Raw genomic sequence first — 17,210 nt, 5'->3', positions numbered from 1 at the left:
CACTGCGAAGGGGCGGGATTCCCGCCTCTGGGTGTTACCTCAGAGAGGGCGGATCTGAAGATCCTGGCGCTCGCTGTGTGTGGATGTCAGTTCTATGCCTTATCTCCTCTGTTTATGGATAGATTCGTGGTTAAACGTCCTGCTGAGGATCCGGGGGGTGATGGCAAGAAGCCCCGGTTGGAGGAGGAGGATGAGGAGGAGGTGGGCGGCTTGTCCCGTCCCTCAGTGCCCAGTCAGGAGATCCGGGCTCAAGGCCTGAGCCTCGAGTATCGCCTCCTCTTCAGCCGGGCTGAGGCTGATGCGATCTACCAGCAGCTGGAGAAGGAGGTGGAGTATTTCGAAGGTAAAGGCTGAGCCTGTAGAGTCAGTTTAATCGGGTTGGGAGGGACCCCAAAGCCCCCCCTGGCTGCCCCCAGCTCAGGCTGCCCATCAATAGCATCGGGCCCATCCATGGGATGGGGCACCCACAGCTCTGGGCAGCACTGCCAGGTGAGTTAGTTCTGATCCGTGTTGTTTAAACAGGTGAACAGACAAAGCTTCAAGTGTTTGGCAAGTGGCATCAGATCCCCAGGAAGCAGGTGACCTATGGAGACCCCGAGTTAACGTACACTTACTCAGGTGTCACCTTTTCACCTAAGCCGTGGATCCCAGTTCTTAACCACATCAGAGATCGCCTTGTTTTGGAGACGGGACATGCTTTTAATTTTGTTGTTATTAACAGGTATGTCTGATTTCCAGTCACATCAGTCAGCTCATTCCTAATGAAATTCCTATGAAAAGTTGCTTGGTGTATTGACAGATCACCAACGAATGGTCTGACATTCATTTGGCTGGACTGACAGGTGACCTAATTATCCTATTTACAGATATAAAGACGGCGAGGACCACATAGGTGAACATCGAGATGACGAGAAGGAGCTGGTTCCACGCAGCCCTATTGCATCGGTGACCTTTGGAGCCTGCAGAGACTTTGTTTTCAGGCACTGTGATTCCAGAGGGAAGAATGCAACACGACACATCAAGCCCATCAGACTGCAGCTAGAGCATGGCAGCCTGCTGATGATGAAGTACCCCACTAACGTGTACTGGTACCACAGCCTGCCCATCCGCAGGAGAGTTCTTGCTCCAAGAATCAACCTGACATTTCGGAAAATGATGCCTGTTGGCAATAAGTGAGATAGTCAGCAATCAATCACCTGCTCCATAGACCCCGAATAGTGAAGTTTTCCTCCTCAATATAGCTGTCCATATCTCAATCAAGCTGTGTTTGATGATCCAAAGCATTAAACCAGAAGATAATTGGTAACTTGCAAATAAATTCTGCAACTACTGATCTTAAATGGCAGGAAACAGTTGCTGATACACCAGTTATTAGTGAGTAATGCTCCTGTTTTGGTCAGGATGGAATCTCTTCTCACATAATCTTAAATTGAGCCACTTTTTCAGAAAGCCTAAAATATTTTACATCCTTGAAATAGTTTATAAATACCATTAAGCATGAGCTGTAATTATTTAGAGTGAGCCTGTAAGCTGGTGGTATTCAATGGGTGACGCTTTCTTGGATGCTCTGTCAATGAGCTTGTTTGGTTTTATTAAATAAAACTCAAATGAGACTGATATGAGAAGATTGCTAAGATATTGATGCAGTGAGTGCGGTATGTTTTGCAGTCACTATGATTTGTCTGCATCTATTCCTCTACTGCTTTACCTCCTCTGCTTGCATGGGTTCTTTTGGGCAGCGGTGTGGTGGGACAGAAAGACATCTGAGGTGCCTCTTCTTCACTCAGTTCTATGTACAGAAACCAGGGAGCATAAGGTGATTTTCAGGGGAAGATGTTTTATATGGACAACACAGTGTGAAAGGCGATCACTTCTGAGAGTATGTTTTTCTAAACAATAATCCCTAGGGGATCCATTCTGACTGCCTGAAAGCCATTCCCATCTGTGCTGCATCCTAATGGAATGAGGAAAGAGTGTCCAAAGTCTCCACTGGGTCTTAAGGAATCAAGCAATGGTAAGTACTGAGCAAATACATGAGCTGATCCCTGTGTAAGTGTGTTTATGAGCGTGTGGGTGAGTGATGGGCTGTAGCCTTCAGCCTCCTGGGGCTGTGGAATTAACAGCAGCTTAGAAAAATTGGAATTGGAAATTCTTACCTTCTGTATTTATTGTGAAGAGCTCCTGCAGGAGTGCACCCAGGGAAGGTGAAGTGCTGCTTTTATCAGATATGCTGCGTATATATCTGATAGATCACTCTTGAAGAGACCAGCACACATGGACAGTTACTTTTTCTATTAAGCTTGTTCTTTTATTGCTACTGTACAGTTACAAAAATACCCTGAAGTGAAAATGCAACTTCAGACAGCAGTGCAGTGCTGTGACTTAACATCACACTTCTTTAACACACAAAATAAAACGAGAATTATCCAAACACACAGATGTCATCCCAGAGGTTTAATCTGATGTTTTGTAACCACCTGCATTTTATTAACACCTCTTCTATCATGAAAGCTTGTAACAAGGAACAGTATTGGATGAAGCCCAGTGACTTCAAAAGGTAAAGATGGCAAATATATGCAGAGGCCTTTGAGCTCACAGTAGGCTGAGTATCTAGCACAGGACTGGGCGTGAGGTTCTGTCACTTGCTTCCTTCCTCACACTGAGGGTTAAACCAAGGCTGCCTGCTCCTTCCCAGCAGTAAAAGCTACAACAAATGCTGACTGTTCAGCCCTCACCTGTGCAGCCTTTCAGGAAGGTTTCAGAGTGAACGTGAGCAGGTTATCAATGTCACGCTAATCTAACTGACCCAACAGAAAGCAGCTCTATGCAAAGTACTGAACATGCAAGTTAGCAATGTTTTGGGGCTTAATGTCACTGTTAGAAGCTGATGAGTTTAAGACTGTTAGCCAGTTGTTTGTGCATGTTCTGACACACCTCCAGCATTACTGCTTCCTACACACAATGACCTGAAGATGAACTTCACAAAACCCTTTAACAGCCCCTAACTGAGAACAGGCTTTGCAGAGCACACACTGTTGGGCAGTGGAAATGTTTGGAAGCTTTCAGGTGCAAATTATAGCCCTGCTGGAATTATAGCTCCTTTATGGAGCTCCTGCACTCCCATGCTGTCCAGAACAGGGATTTTCCTCTCAACTTCTGCAAGTCTTAGATTTTACCTCGTTGGCCAGAACATTGCTGGCATTTTGCAACCTTTTTTTCCCCCCTCTTTGTTTTTATTCCCTAACTTAACATAGAAATGTTAAAACCATGCTACCAATAGCCCAGCCTGGACAGGGAGGCTTCTCACTAATTGCTATCTCTGTTGATTTATAGAGTGTTTTATGTATTATTACTTTGGAACAATGTGAGTGTAGTAAACATTCTCATATACATCTATTATTATTTCAGCTGGTTCTGAGACTTCATTAAGGATCTCTGCACGCCTGCAAGCTTCAGGCAGTGATATGAATATATGAGGTACAAAGTCACCTAAAAAAAGCTATGAAGACAGTTATGATTTGAAAACTTAGTTGCTGTTTTACACCAAAAAATCCAGTTTGAGGATTTTTTTCCTCCCAGTTACAATTATAGAAAAGAGCTAAAAATACATATTTTATTCCTGATAATTTAAAAGCAGTCAAAAGTAGTTTTTCCTTCTCCATCCGTGCTTTGAGCTCTTATATTGAACACATTAAACAATCCAGAGCAGCAAAGTACAGTTTCTATTCGTATGGAAATCTGTGTGTCTGATGCAGTGACACCAGGATTTCCAGACTGCCTTACCAAACAAGTGCCCATCGGTCCAGATTCAATTCTCTATGCTCTAATTTTACAAGGACCCTTGGGTTGCTGTTTATCTCAGCTCACAGTCACAACCAGTATAAGCTCTAATGCTCAGCTGCAAGCCTGACAACATAGATCCAAAAAGGCTGAAGACAAATGACAGGTTTTAGCATTAAAATAGGAAGGGCACATCTAGAACACTAATTACAGTAGCCTTGAAGTTAATGGTATTAAAAGCTGTAGTCCATACTACAAGCATTAGTATTCAACAGTTTCAGACTGACCAAGAAAATGACAGTATTGACAGCTAGCAAACACTTCTGTCTTCATTTCACCTGTAGTGCAAAGATATGGAGCAACAAGTCAGGGTATCGGCTCTAAACTGATAAAAGACCTGGAAAAAGGAAACTGCTGTCTGAATCTTCCATGGTATATAAAGAACTGAACTCTTAGGAAAACAGTGGAGAGGGAAGGAAATAGTTTGGGTCATGCATGTTAAGTAAGGAGGCTTTGTTTTCTTCACTGGCTGGGATATCAAGAGATATCTGCTGCCATTCTGTTCATCCCATCATCTTGAACACCTATCAGAACACAGCTGGCATGCAGTGGACTCAGACAATGGTAATCGATTCAAATAAACTCAAGGCACTTTGTTTCTTCAATCATTGCCTTTGATAACAGTAGCTTCCCAACAACTGCTTTAGGGGCTTGTTCAGAAACATCTGCAGTGAAGCACATAGGATTCCACATCTCCCCTGAAAACATACATGTGTTCAGGATATGGAAAGCAGCCTCGGAAAGTCAGTTTTGAGATGTCTCAGAGCTGTGATACTGACAGAATTACTACTGAACAGAATAGATGCTTATCTGATACAAAGACACTTTTGGACTGCACGACGTTAGCAGACCAACTTTGGGTAGCATAATTTTGGTACAAAACTACTCCCAGCAAGAGCCAGCTGCTGCCATAGAGGGAGGGGAAAGTTAAAGGGCCTGTGGTGGATTATTTGCATAACAGACGGGAGGTGCAACCATGGATCTGGTCAGTTTTTGTCCTCTTCCAGCTTCTCTTAATCACTCTTCAGGCCTCAACTCCAAACTCTGGTGCTGTACCCTTGAGTGCACGCGCTCATAGAACAGCAGGTAAGCGCTAGAGGAAAGGACCTCCTGCAAGCTGGCTTTGCGAACCGTATCATCTGAAATCCATAACCACTGATTGCTGACAGAGAGTGGGTTCTTTGAAGAAGGCGGAGAGCGGCGATAAGTCACAAAGTGTCCAGAATGCATGTCTCCATGGTGCACAACTACTGCCATCAGCCGGTAAAGGTACACGGGGGGACTGAGAGAGAAATGAGAGTTTAAAGGGTCAGCGTTTAGTTCTTACAGCACTGTTCCTGGACAGAAAAGAATGTGATTCTTAAAAGAGGTTAAATTACAGTGGGTAATCCACAGATAGCGACGGGTGTACTTTAAGGACTTGCTCTACAACCATCTTCATAGCAAGTGGTTGGCACAGAACATTTCCTTGCTTCTCATTCCCTAAAGTGACTGTGGGGAATGAGATATATTATCCCCATGGGTAATAACAGAACGTTGGTCACAGGACTGAAAAGAAGGGAACTTCCTCAAACACAGATCATCATCATAAGCATCAAGGCTGGATTTATTAAGTAGAATCACGGCAGCTGCAATTGAGATTGTTAAATAGAACTCTTACAGGTTGTTTATTATTCCAGTATTATAAGATTTTCTTGCAGTAGTATGAAGAAACCAAACAACTCTGATAGTAATTGTTAAAAGTAAAAGAAGGAATAGCAGAAAAACAGCATGAATGAGAATATGGCAATCCAGAAGGATCATTGCTGCATGCTGAACCTAAGAACGGAGATGAAAGGAGATTCTGAGTTCTCTCTGCAACAAGCTGTACTCTCTTGCTTAGTAGGACAGAAATGGAGCCAAAGACAATCAGCAAGGAGAAGAGAAAACAATTATCTGCACAGGAACTAGGATAGATGTTAAGTTCTATGACTACACAGCCTTTTGATAAAGGCAATAGAGGAAAGCATAATTCAAACGGACAGAAATACAAACAGGGAACACATCTCTCACTTACCTGCATTCAGGGAATGCAGTGAGTGGAAAAGTTCCCGGGGACATTAGAAATGAAGAGGAGCAGGCCCCGTTCATAAGGAGTGATTTGGTACCACGTGTCTGTTCTGCATCTGCAAAACAAAGCAGACATTGGTAATTTAACTAAAATGCTACAAGTATTGCTAACAACTGCTTCTGTTTCTACAGTGTCATCACAGAATGTGAAGGTAGTTTGCTTATTTTAATTCATTACATATCACAGTCCCTTACAGTTGAGACAGGTATGATATCTAAAGACAAGAGGTAAATACCTGAAGGTTTTACTGCTATTCCATCCTTTGTTCCAGGTTTTGTCTCTTCAGAGCTTTTCTGATTCAGATCATTCTGAGTTGATTTATGAACAGGAATGTGATATTTGTAGATGTCCATGATTAAGAACTCATTGAACTGTACGTGTTCATGACGTTTCAGAGGAGTACCTTGGTTTGACCAGCTCAGTCTTTGCAGATGGATACACAAACACTGAGGGAGCTTCAAAGTTCCATACAAAAGAGAAGTCAAAATACATTTTAAGTGAAGAGAAACAGATGTTAAAAGCATTCTAATGGAACTAAATGGTGAGTCCAGTAGATAAGGAAATAAGTCACTGAACTGTTGCTCCTTTACATGCTATTTCTGTATCTAAGCTTACTGCAATAATATTTCTGAGTCATAAGAAAAATCTCACAACTTTTGAGATCTCTAATAGTGCTTCTATTGCTCACTAGGCAGTAGGATAGAGCATGTTAATTATTTTCTCCAAATGGGGGAAGGAAAAAAAGGGTAAAAATCACACACATTCCTCAAAAGCCCATCTCATTTAGTAAGGTAGGAATGAGCACTAGAATTGTGTCAGTAAGTTGCTGCCAGGCATTTCCTAATATGCCATAACTAATGGCATCACATAGTAAGAGTACCCAGGGAAAAAAGGTCAAGGAGTTATAAATATCTGACAGACAAAGTCATGCCAAGGCTACCCTTTGTCAATTAGGAAACTGTATTATGAATGGCCCTGAATTATATGATCACAGAACAAGAAACTTGTAAGAACCTCTAATATAAATCTCCTATTCTTTAGCACTATGTTCTCTTCTTTAAACCTTCTTTATTTAGAACATTTTAACTCTGAAGTGCACAAATTATCCTACAAATAGGTTGTATATATGAGTTGCTTTACTCACCAAGAGAATAAAAAACTAATACAAGGCAAGCAAACTGCACCTAAGCCAAACTCAAGTGTTTTGGTGAATAACAGTAGAATACTCACATTCTTTAAGCTAAAGAGTTCAGAGCTTTGTTGGATTGAGGCTTCAATGCCTACAAATGCTTGACAAAAAGCTGTCTTTTTTTTCCTCTTTTTAAGGGGAACAGAGAATTGTAATAAGTAGCAGAAGTAGACATCAAGCAAACAGATCAAATAAAGAGATTACTATTTAACAGGATTTTAAAATGGATTTGGAGGGTCAGCTTGCCTTACCTTCCCTAGCTTTAATTGCTTAACAAATGTTGTTCTCTGGTTTTCTATGCTCTGTCCATTCAGAGTCCCTTCTGCCTGAATCTGAAAACAAAAGGAAAACAGAGAAGTTTGATTACATGCTGTTATCAAATTACAAGCAATAATCCTGCTGCAGGTTTGCATGCTGCAAACCAAGCTATCCTTGGGTCATGAATATCTTCTACAACTTGCCTCTCTCAAGAGCTGTTGGCCTATTATGATAGATCCACGTTTTAACACCAAGTTGAGCAGAAATGAGCTCTTAGAAGACAAACCTAGTTTACATGTAGCCATTTCTGTTAGGTTCAAACAATCCATTTTGGCTTTCTATCATCGAAGTACAGGCAAATATAAAGTAACGTTTAAAAACTGACTTTTTTTTGTTGTTGTTCTCCTAAATATTACCCAAATACCAAATAAAGCACTTGTAAGTTTTATTATGTTAACAATAAAGCTTCAAAATACTGTGGGGTAATAACTCTATTTTAAGAATAATAAATTCCAGGCAAGCTAAAGGCTTTCCTGAAGTCATGAAGACATGCATTACAATGACATACCTTAGTGCAGTTGTCACACACAACATCCTTCACAGATTCAGAGGAGATGAAGTGATGGAGGCAGTGATCCAGTGTCATAGGATGACCCTTAGAACAACAGCAAAAGAAATTAATTGCAGACATAAGGTAACTGTTAGAGTTCAAAGGTCCTGCACATTTTGCCCCCAGCTCTACAGTGTTTTATCATTTAAAGATCTTCACAAAGCCAGTGAGAAACAGAAACTATTTCCAGTTGAATGCCTGTGCTGGTTAACTGGCATTCTCTCACCACAGAGACAGGGCACTGGAAGGTCATCTGAGTCTGCCAGTAACGCACAACCCTCAGGATGCAATCTGGTCTGTTCAAATTAACCAAAAAAAACACCCCAAATAATCCACTAGGAGAAGGAAAACTCAGTGCCAACATCATGCCCATAATACTAATTGCTCATTTGCTGCATTGCCTTAGTAGTAAGGTACTGTGTTAACACAACAGGATTGTTTATGAAGGCAACACTAGTTATAGAAACACCTCATTTAGGTGTTACTGAGGCTGTAGAAGGATAATAGTGAAGATAAAGCCCTGATGGCAAGGCAGCAGTGCTGGCTGGGTCACCCATCAAAGGCAGATACGTACCCACATAGCGGCTGGAATACTCAGTGAGAGACTGTCAAACGTATCGTACCTCACAGGACTCTGCAAGAGAATATTTCAAATGCAGTGAGCAAAAATACCTGCAATGATCTAAAGAACAAAACAGGTCAATCACTGCCTCCCAACAGTGTCCTGCAAAGCAAGCATATCTGTGTATATCCAGTGGAACAGCATTAAAACACTTGTTTTCCCCACCAGTTGTAGTGCTAGGAAACACCTGATGCAGTGCACAAGGTACTACTCTGCCTGTTTCTACTGAAGCTGCCCCTGCTCACTTCTAAACCTGCATGTTTTTGAGAAGTACCTTATAGTTGGATGTATGAATTACATTTGTTTTCTGTCTTTTTGCTCTATTCAGGTGATCTTCATTTCCTCAGGTGACTGCAACTTAATTTTGCCTTTGCATGCGCCATCACAATACCACATGCTGAACGAATAGCTAGTCCTGAAGTGCTACCCGTGTGAGTGGATCTTCAGTATATAATATCTGTGATATTGGATACTGAATGTAATAAAACAACTATTCTGCCTGATAAGATAGCTGTCAGCCACAAGAAGTGCATCACACTTCATTTTCTTTGGTATGCTCAGCAATGTTTTCTTGTTCAATACAAAACGTCATAACAAGTAGCTGAAAAAAATAATGGCTGTAGCTGTTATTCCTGCAAACTATTGAGCTTAAACCAATTATGTTGGAAACAAAGGATGATGGTTTCACCTCAGAACACACTGAATCTCAGGCATCATTTTTCATGTATACCTACACACAACAAGCTTTCTTATACCTGGTGTTCACAGTGTTTGCAAACCATGTTGCTCGTCAGCCTTCCATGAAAAGGATGCTGAGACTTCCAGTGATTTGACATAGGAGGAAGAGATCCTGAAACACAAAGTTGAAATCATCCTTTTATCTTCACGTTCATCACTATCATTCCAAACTTTTGGCCTATTATAACAAAAGGTGTAAAACACGGTCTGCCCCACTAACAGATAATGGTATTTTACCAATGAAGAGATGCACTTCAGTCCAATAAAGACAAAGATCAACTGATCTAATCCCCTTAACAAACAAAATGATTACACCGTGTATTTCAGGATGGAAGAAAAACATACCTCTTGTTCGGCAGCTTATTTGCTTTTGGGTTATTTCTGGTTGCTGCAGAGGAAGATAAAAGATATCGTCAGCCCCACCTTAGACAAGCTTAGATATTAAATATCTGCTTATTTCATCCCTGATGTTAGAACAATGATATGAGTTTTAGTGTCTTAGTAGTTGAAGAAGGCCAAAAAACTTGGTGCACAACAAAGTTCTGAGTGGCAACAGAACAGTTCTAATAAAATGATTAACATTTAGAATTCTGTACCTGAGACTACTGAAATAATAGCAGGTTTTTTAGACCTTCTGTGTATATTTTAGACAAAAAGATAGAAATCTTCCATCAGCATTAATGCTGAAGGACGAGCTGATTTTTTCCCTTTGATTGCCTGGTCTGTTGATTTAATTCTCTCAAAGCAGCAAAGAACAGCTTTGTAAACACTGTGCTCATTTCTTCAGTTTCTTAACAGGCAGCTTTATACTCGACACACTTAGGAATGTAGGCAGACTTCTGATAATGAAACAACATTGGTAAAGGAGTCACCTCCAGTGAATGCACATCAAACAAATGCGTGACACGTGGCTGACGATCCCGTTCATCTTCCAACGAAGAGGTAAGGACATGAAATAGTTCATGAGCGTCCTATTAAACAGAGGCATAAGTGTTATAGGAAGCAAAACCACAAAGAAACCCATCCAAACATAGACCAGGAGTACTGATATTGTAGGGCTACAACACTGCACTAGGAAATTAAAGGGGAAAATCACCGCTTAGAGCTTATCTTACATGTTAATTGTAAGCAATTGTGCATCCGGTTCAACTTTAGTAAGAATTGTTCTCTATAAAACTGAATTTCCTAACAGTGGATATTATTAAAAAATATTCTGGGCTGGTTAAATTTAAAAGGCACTAAAATCATTGAAGGAAAAATAAAATGGATGCACAAATGGCTGCTTTCCTGGCTTTCAATAAAACCACCACTGAAATGTGTGCTATTTGGTCTGGCTCTGAAACGTAGAAGAATACAACCATATTTTATGAATGAGAAAATGGATTGAGTTTATCGACCAGCTGCACTTACTTCAGGGGCTAAAAATACTGAAAACAAGTCTTAGAAATCTCCTATGGGACTGAATTTGGAAGCAGTGATGAAGTTGAGTCCATCCCTGCAAGCAGAAGCCCTTCAGGGACAGGGAAGTTAGGGCTGTATCCCTTCTGTTTTAGTATCTCATCCCAACTCAGGACATACTAAGCAGGATTTGAAGCAGCCAGGTTTTCCATGGCAGATATCTAAGCAAACTGAAAATGCTGTTCATTAATCAATCAGTTGTTTTTCACTTTTTAAAGCAAACCTTTTTGTACAGCAAAGATTCAGATCTGACCCCCCCAGCGCTATTAATGCTACAGCTTCAGGTTATTTCAGACCTAAGCACTGAACTTGTATATCAGGCTGTAACTCTAACTTGAGTTTTGTAATCACCTGCTCTTCAAATGTCGAGATCTGCCACCTGTAAATTCTCAACACTTCTAATAAGCAGCTTGCATCCAGGACATCATCTTCTGTTACATCTTGACAGGATAAAGCTTAAAAACATCGCATTTTAACACGTTAGCAGGAGCCACAAAGCACGGTTAGAACACAGGTCTGTATATTACAATTCATGGTACTTAGGCACAATATAATTGATTACCATCAAGTTGATTAAGCTGGTTAGACAATGACAATCAAACTAGCGTGTATTAATCGCCATTCTCATCTGATAGACTTATTGACTGCATATATTCCCTTTGTGTAATAGACATGGAAAGAGAAGAGCTTCCCAACTAACTGACAGAGAGAATAAGCAATAATAGAAGCACTGTCTGAAGAGATCGCTTTACTAGTGGATTAGGTAGACTCTAGATATCACAAAACCACCAACGTTAATGCCTCACTGCCCTTTTATAACTTAAATTTACAAGCTTAAGTAGCACTGTTATAGTGTGAACAACCCTGAGACACTAAACTGAAAACAAGAGGCACTCAGGACCTCCTGCTCTTCTTTAGGGCAGATTAATGTTGATGCCGAGTGCTTTCTTTATGGCTTTCTTTACCTCTTAGGAGATGCAGAAGAGTGAGCGACAAGTACTGATGCTGGCTGGGCTGCTTCTGTTCTGCCTTGTACTGAGCTGTGAACTCCTCCAGCCACCTGATGAACGAGGGGCAGGCAGACAGGCCTTGCAGCAGGGAATTCATGAAGCAGGTATTGCCGAGGTTCAGCAGGCCGGGCACCAGGCCTGTCAATAGAGATGGTTAGATGGTTCAATAACGTGTGACAGCGACCCAAACGTTCACTCCAGTTCCAGCCCATCATTTGCTTTAATTCCTAATGACGAACGCAGGTCACTGGGTGCCCGGGGAAACACAAACCGGGCCTCTGCCCTCACACACGGTTTCCCCCCCCGCTCCCTACCTCTCCTTCGCTTCTTCCTCTCGGCGATGGGTCCCCATAGCACGTAGATCCCCGCAGCCACGGCGGCCGCCAGCCCCCCGATCACCCCCCAGCTCCGCATCGCCCTGTACCGCCGAACGGCGCCGCCGGGCAGCATCGCCCCCCGGAACACAACGGTGCGGGGCGGGCGGGGCGACGGACAGATAGAGCAACGTACGGGAAGTGGAGCGGGGAGAAGGAAGTGACGGTTGTTAAGGCAGAGCGTTGGGCGAGCGCTAATGGATTCTGTGTGTGACTTAAAGGCCACATGAATCTCATTGCATCCCACATTGCAGCCTTTCAATACCTGAAGGGAACTTACTCCCAGGAGGGGAGTAAACTCTTGGAAAGGGCTAACAATAGCAGGACACGGGGAAATGGTTTTAAGTTATAAGAGAGAAGATTTAGGTTGGATGTTAGGGGGAAGTTCTTCACTAGGAGAGTGGTTAGGCCCTGGAACAGGCTGCACAGGGAGGTTGTGGATGCCCCGTCCTTGGAGGTGTTCAAGGCCAGGTTGGACGGGGCCCTGGGCAACCTGATCTATGGGGTCTCTATGGGGATCTATGGGGTCTATGGGGTATCTATGGGGATCTATGGGGTCTCCTGGGCAACCTGATCTAGTAAAGGTGTATGTTTGGTGGCCCTGCCAGGCAGGGGGGTTGGAACTACATGATCCTTGAGGTTCCTTACAACTCATGTCATTCTGTGAATCCTGTGTTACAGAGCGTCTGAAGTTCCTCTCAGCACAGCCATGGTTCACCTGGCCTTGTTCTTTATGTGCTACAGGCCCAGAGAGCAGAGGAACAAGAGACTGAGTGAGGTGAAGTGGCAGAAGAGGAGGGTCAATGAAGCTGCTCAGCACTCCTGTAAGTCGTACAGCACTGACATCACACTTTGATACATGAACAAAAGCACCAGGATGCTGAGAGGACCAAACCCGTGTTTTTCTGAAGAGGAAAGTGTGGAGAGATGAGATTTAGCTGCCAAAGCCTTTCGTTGTTTTTTTTTATCACAGAATTATCAAGGTTGGAGAAGACCTAGAAGATCATCTAGTCCAACCATTCCCAATACTTCCCAGCTAAATCATATTCATCAACACAACATCCAGACGTTTCTTGAACACTCCCATGGTCGGTGACTCCACCACCTCCCTGGGCAGTGCATTCAATGCCTGACTACCGTTTCTGAGAAGTAATAGTTCCTAATGTTCAGCCTGAATCTCCCCTGGAGATTCATTATGGATTATGTTATGGGCCAGGCTGCTTTTCATTCCACAAGGTCTTGTGTGACCAACTGTACAGTTTTTTCCTATACAAACTGCTTGCATGGAGGCTGCAGGACACTCACAGCTATCTGAAATGAAGCTTTGTGTGAGCATCAGGATTCCACTCTCACAAAGTAAAGAATTATTCTCACAACTTTTAAGGCAGCTGAAACTCCAGCTATACAGCCTGTGAGTCCTTTCCTATAGATACTAAAACCTGTTCATATCTTCAGTATTCAGCATCATAAACTGTGTGATAGCTGAACCAACTCCCAGTCACATATTGAGCCCCCTTGGTTTGTCATACCCAGGCCAACCCTCCTGCATCATCCATTTTAACACTGGTCTAAATTTGCACACCTTATTCCTCACTGTAATACTTCTCACCTGTCTTCATCTGAATTCCCCTTGTATTGATTTCAGGCCATTTCTTTCATTAGTCAAACATATTGTATGCAGTGTTCACAGCTTATCTGGCTGCACGCTGTTCCCCCAAAAGACCCTTTGCTGTCATTTCAGGATCAGCAAAGAACTCTGCTTGGCTTTCCTTACGTTAGTCCCAATGCTGCCCAGCTCATTTCCTACTGTCACTGTCAAAAAAAAAGCATCCCTTTTGTGCCCTAACCCCACAACGGACGCATCCCTATCCACGGCTGCCGGGAAAGCCGGGGCAGGCTGGCAGGCACATCCCGCAGCAAGCACGGCAAGGGGAGGGAGCCACTCAGCCCTCCCCGCCGTGCCGAGCCGTGCTGAGCCCAGCCGTGCCGTGCCGTGCCGTACGGTGCCGCACCGTGCCCGGTCCGCTCTTTCCCTGCGATCACCGGAGCCGTCCGTCCACCCGTGCCCGTTTTCCTACAGCTCCATCCATCCCCGCCATGCGAGAGCGATGAGAGCAGCTCCTCCAGACGCAGCCTGGCAATGGAGGATGATTTATTCCAGCTGAGACAGCTGCCGTAAGTAGCGCCGGTAGGGGAGCGAGGATGCGCAGGGTTGTTTCTAAACGGGCTGCAGGGATATTGTACATCCTGGCGATTTAGAAGGGAATTGTTTTTAGGAAGAATCTTAGGCCCTGGGAAGCAGGCCATTTTCCTTGTGCAGCATCCTGGGGGCATGCAGAGATTCGGTTGTTATATAAATCCAATGCATTTATATTTTATTTTATTTTTTTTGCATGGACCTGATGTTGGTAGAAATAAGGAGGGCTGGAAACCGTGGAAGTGCCAACAAATGTTCCGAGAGGAAACAGCTCTATTGCATTTGCAAGGTGCATTGCATCTGTAAGTAATGTTGTGCTAGGGAAGGCATCTTCCTCAGCTTCCTGCTTCGTGCCATGAGCCGATTGCAGATCACAACCTCTTATTGCAAAGTGTTTGCAGTGAGTGTCGTTAATATTTGCTAACTGTGTTGCAGAGAAGCACACACTGCTGCACAGGGAGAATGGATGTTGTTGATGACAAACTCCGTGCTGTTGTGGTTGTTAGATCTGCACGGAAAGGTGATAAAAGCATTTTAACAGCAACATTTCCTTTCCTCTTCATCAATGCTCCATTATTACGTGGTTTGGAAGATATTCTTGTTTGGAAATCATTCACTTTGCAAGGCAGGGAATAAATGCTTAAAGTTGGTCTTAAATATTAATGAGCTCATCTCAATGACAGAACAACCTGCCCAATAACATTGCTAATAAGTTGAGGAATGGACATGAGCTCCAGGTGTTTTCAAGTACTCAGCTCAGTTGCAATCACCTTACAAGTAAAAACAATGAGATACTACTTACATCAGGTTATTTTCCCCCATCTCTTTATTTCAGGAAACAAAGCACAGAGAGCAAAAATGTTCTAAGTACTTTTTAATGCAGGTATAATTAGACTTAGTACAGTGGCACCTTGCAAACAAATGTAGCTCTGAGATGAATTTTGCAAGCATGGAGTGGTCAGTGGCACCGTGTGCTGAAATCCTTCAATGGGTTTTGCTTCAGGTTTTGGGGCTACTGAAATTATGGGAATAGTCCTTTCTTTTTAATGACAAAAATTGCAAATCTGGAAGTTTACTTTCTGTGTAGTTAAACCAGTTGCTTGTAGAGCTTTTGCAAGTACAACTTGAATGGCGTTTTCCTATGAATTGGCCTTTGTAATAAAAATCAACAAATCATCTCACAGGCATGGAATGTCAGTGAGTGCTGAGACTTTGTATGTTGTAGATTGTGTGAGGATTCTATCTTCAGGGTCAGTTTTAATCCAAGTTAGGATTTTACCCCATATCTCAAGTTGTCCTGTTTACACGAACTAAAAAGGCAGTTCCAAAACATCTCACCAGCCTGCAAATCACTGTGTGTGTGTGACAGCCTCACAAAACGATGGCTGTGCTTCTCTCTCTTCAGATTGTTGCCAGAACATCATTAGTGAGTACGTGCAATTCCCCAGATGGGATGTGGTCAGTGATATTATGTGCCAGGGCTGTGAAACCGAAAAGTGTTTTGGATCCCTTCGCTTTATGTTTCTACCACAGAGAAATCCTGAGCTGGACTGGATGGTTCATTGCAGCCAGAACTCAGAACAGTTGTAGACAACCCTATGGGAGACTGAGATTTCAATTCTTCCATCCTCTTATTTACTGATGGACCATAAGCCATTTGCAGGAGCTGTGTAGATTGCCTGTCAGCATGCCCGTACATTCATATGGATTGCACCATCAGCACTTGTAAGAGCAAATAAGATTGCCAAATACATAAAGTCTTTCAGATCACCTTTAGAAATGTCATGCATGCCTGTCAGCTTGCTGCAGCTGCAGCTGGCAAGGATGCTGCTAGTTTAGCTTTGGCAACCTTTAAAGCAGAGGATTTAACTGAAGTTCAAGGGACTTTCTGCTCATCTTTATCATAGAATTAAAATGTTAAGTACCAGAAGTCAAAGAGGTAGCAGCAAGAATAACTTAATCTAATTCCAACCAAAATATGCTTCACTGAAGTTCAAGAAATTGTCACTTACCAAGGTGAAAAGTGTTAGATCTGTTTCAAAGTCTTTGTGTTGTCACATGAAAGTTAAATGATGGGAGGGTGGACCTCCTCCATGTTATGTGAAGCCTTGCACAAAATCACTCTTAAGTCATGAAAGTTGGATCAGTTCAGCAAAGTTCTCTTTTCATGTCTTGTTCCCTCCCTGACCTCATTGCAGAGATCAGTCCATCACCTCTTTGACTTTCTCAGGACTAACCGAACACAACAACCCACAAGACATCCACCAAAGCGTTAATCCTCATTTCTCTTTTCTTAGGGTGGTCAAGTTTCGCCGCACTGGAGAAAGTTCAAGGTCAGAGGAAGATGCCATTTCAGGAGAACATGAAATTCAGATTGAGGGTGTTCAGACAGAGCTAGAAGCTATCGAGCTGGAGGATGGAGCTGCAGTACCAAAAGAATTTGCCAACCCAACTGATGGTGAGCAGGTTTCGTGTTTCCCTTCAAGGAAAAAGATGTGGCCTCTTCATTTCATCCAGGATAAGTGCATTAGGTTTAGAGAAGTTAGAGATCCCCAAATCAAAAAAGAAAACTGCAACATAGGCAAAACACCTGAAAATGGTGATTAAGTTACATTGTCCCCATAGGATTTCTTTGTGTGTTTGATTTGATGGGGTATCCAGATGTCAGCACCTATTTCAAATAGGGACTTGGGCTAAGTTTCCTTTAAAACTGATCAATACTCCTAAATCATCACCAGGTTTACTGGAACAGTTACACCTGGCTCACCTTCATGTGAGAGATGGAGGGGGCAGCTCAGCCTCGT

The 17,210-nt window shown here is 42.7% G+C and overlaps 3 protein-coding genes across 10 annotated transcripts in view; 2 read left to right on the top strand and 1 right to left on the bottom strand.

Annotated features, from left to right (window-relative positions):
• Positions 1-23: 23 nt before the first annotated feature.
• Positions 24-9,135, top strand: ALKBH2 (alkB homolog 2, alpha-ketoglutarate dependent dioxygenase). 3 transcript variants are annotated; one of them, XR_014949129.1, is made up of 6 exons: positions 24-343; positions 523-721; positions 867-1,302; positions 1,908-2,014; positions 4,869-6,491; positions 8,958-9,135. XR_014949129.1 is itself a non-coding variant. In XM_015878068.3 (3 exons), the coding sequence occupies exons 1-3, from the start codon at positions 115-117 to the stop codon at positions 1,174-1,176; spliced, it is 738 nt and encodes a 245-aa protein (XP_015733554.2). In that variant the 5' UTR covers positions 24-114; the 3' UTR covers positions 1,177-1,617. The 3 variants fall into 3 exon arrangements, 1 of the variants encoding a protein (XP_015733554.2); XR_004309059.2 differs by lacking the exon at positions 8,958-9,135 and having other exon boundaries at positions 867-1,374; positions 4,869-7,778; XM_015878068.3 differs by lacking the exons at positions 1,908-2,014; positions 4,869-6,491; positions 8,958-9,135 and having other exon boundaries at positions 867-1,617.
• On the bottom strand, positions 2,287-12,303 carry USP30 (ubiquitin specific peptidase 30). Its single transcript, XM_015878063.3, has 12 exons — positions 12,150-12,303; positions 11,791-11,973; positions 11,177-11,280; positions 10,240-10,338; positions 9,713-9,755; positions 9,385-9,479; positions 8,582-8,641; positions 7,966-8,052; positions 7,391-7,471; positions 6,186-6,405; positions 5,897-6,005; positions 2,287-5,122 (listed from the first exon to the last, which is right to left on the bottom strand). The coding sequence occupies exons 1-12, from the start codon at positions 12,283-12,285 to the stop codon at positions 4,858-4,860; spliced, it is 1,482 nt and encodes a 493-aa protein (XP_015733549.2). The 5' UTR covers positions 12,286-12,303; the 3' UTR covers positions 2,287-4,857.
• Positions 11,805-17,210, top strand: part of SVOP (SV2 related protein) — a 21,397-nt gene continuing 15,991 nt past the window's right edge. The window contains exons 1-5 of one of the 6 annotated variants that reach the window (XM_085555923.1): positions 11,805-11,939; positions 12,891-13,033; positions 14,290-14,384; positions 14,622-14,708; positions 16,704-16,864. In XM_085555923.1, coding sequence (XP_085412049.1) covers positions 13,013-13,033; positions 14,290-14,384; positions 14,622-14,708; positions 16,704-16,864 — 364 coding nt within the window. In that variant the 5' untranslated portion in view covers positions 11,805-11,939; positions 12,891-13,012. Of the gene's footprint in view, positions 11,940-12,354; positions 12,681-12,890; positions 13,034-13,182; positions 13,298-13,323; positions 14,385-14,621; positions 14,709-16,703; positions 16,865-17,210 lie in introns of those variants that run through there. The other 5 variants (XM_085555926.1, XM_085555924.1, XM_015878060.2 and 2 more) reach the window with 5 other exon arrangements.

Source organism: Coturnix japonica, chromosome 9 (assembly GCF_054131305.1).
Source record: "Coturnix japonica strain WE chromosome 9, WE-NBRP24, whole genome shotgun sequence".
Classification (NCBI taxonomy): Eukaryota; Metazoa; Chordata; class Aves; order Galliformes; family Phasianidae; genus Coturnix; species Coturnix japonica.
The sequence above is the reverse complement of the archived record's forward strand: the minus strand, read 5'-3'. Positions and strand labels throughout refer to the sequence as shown.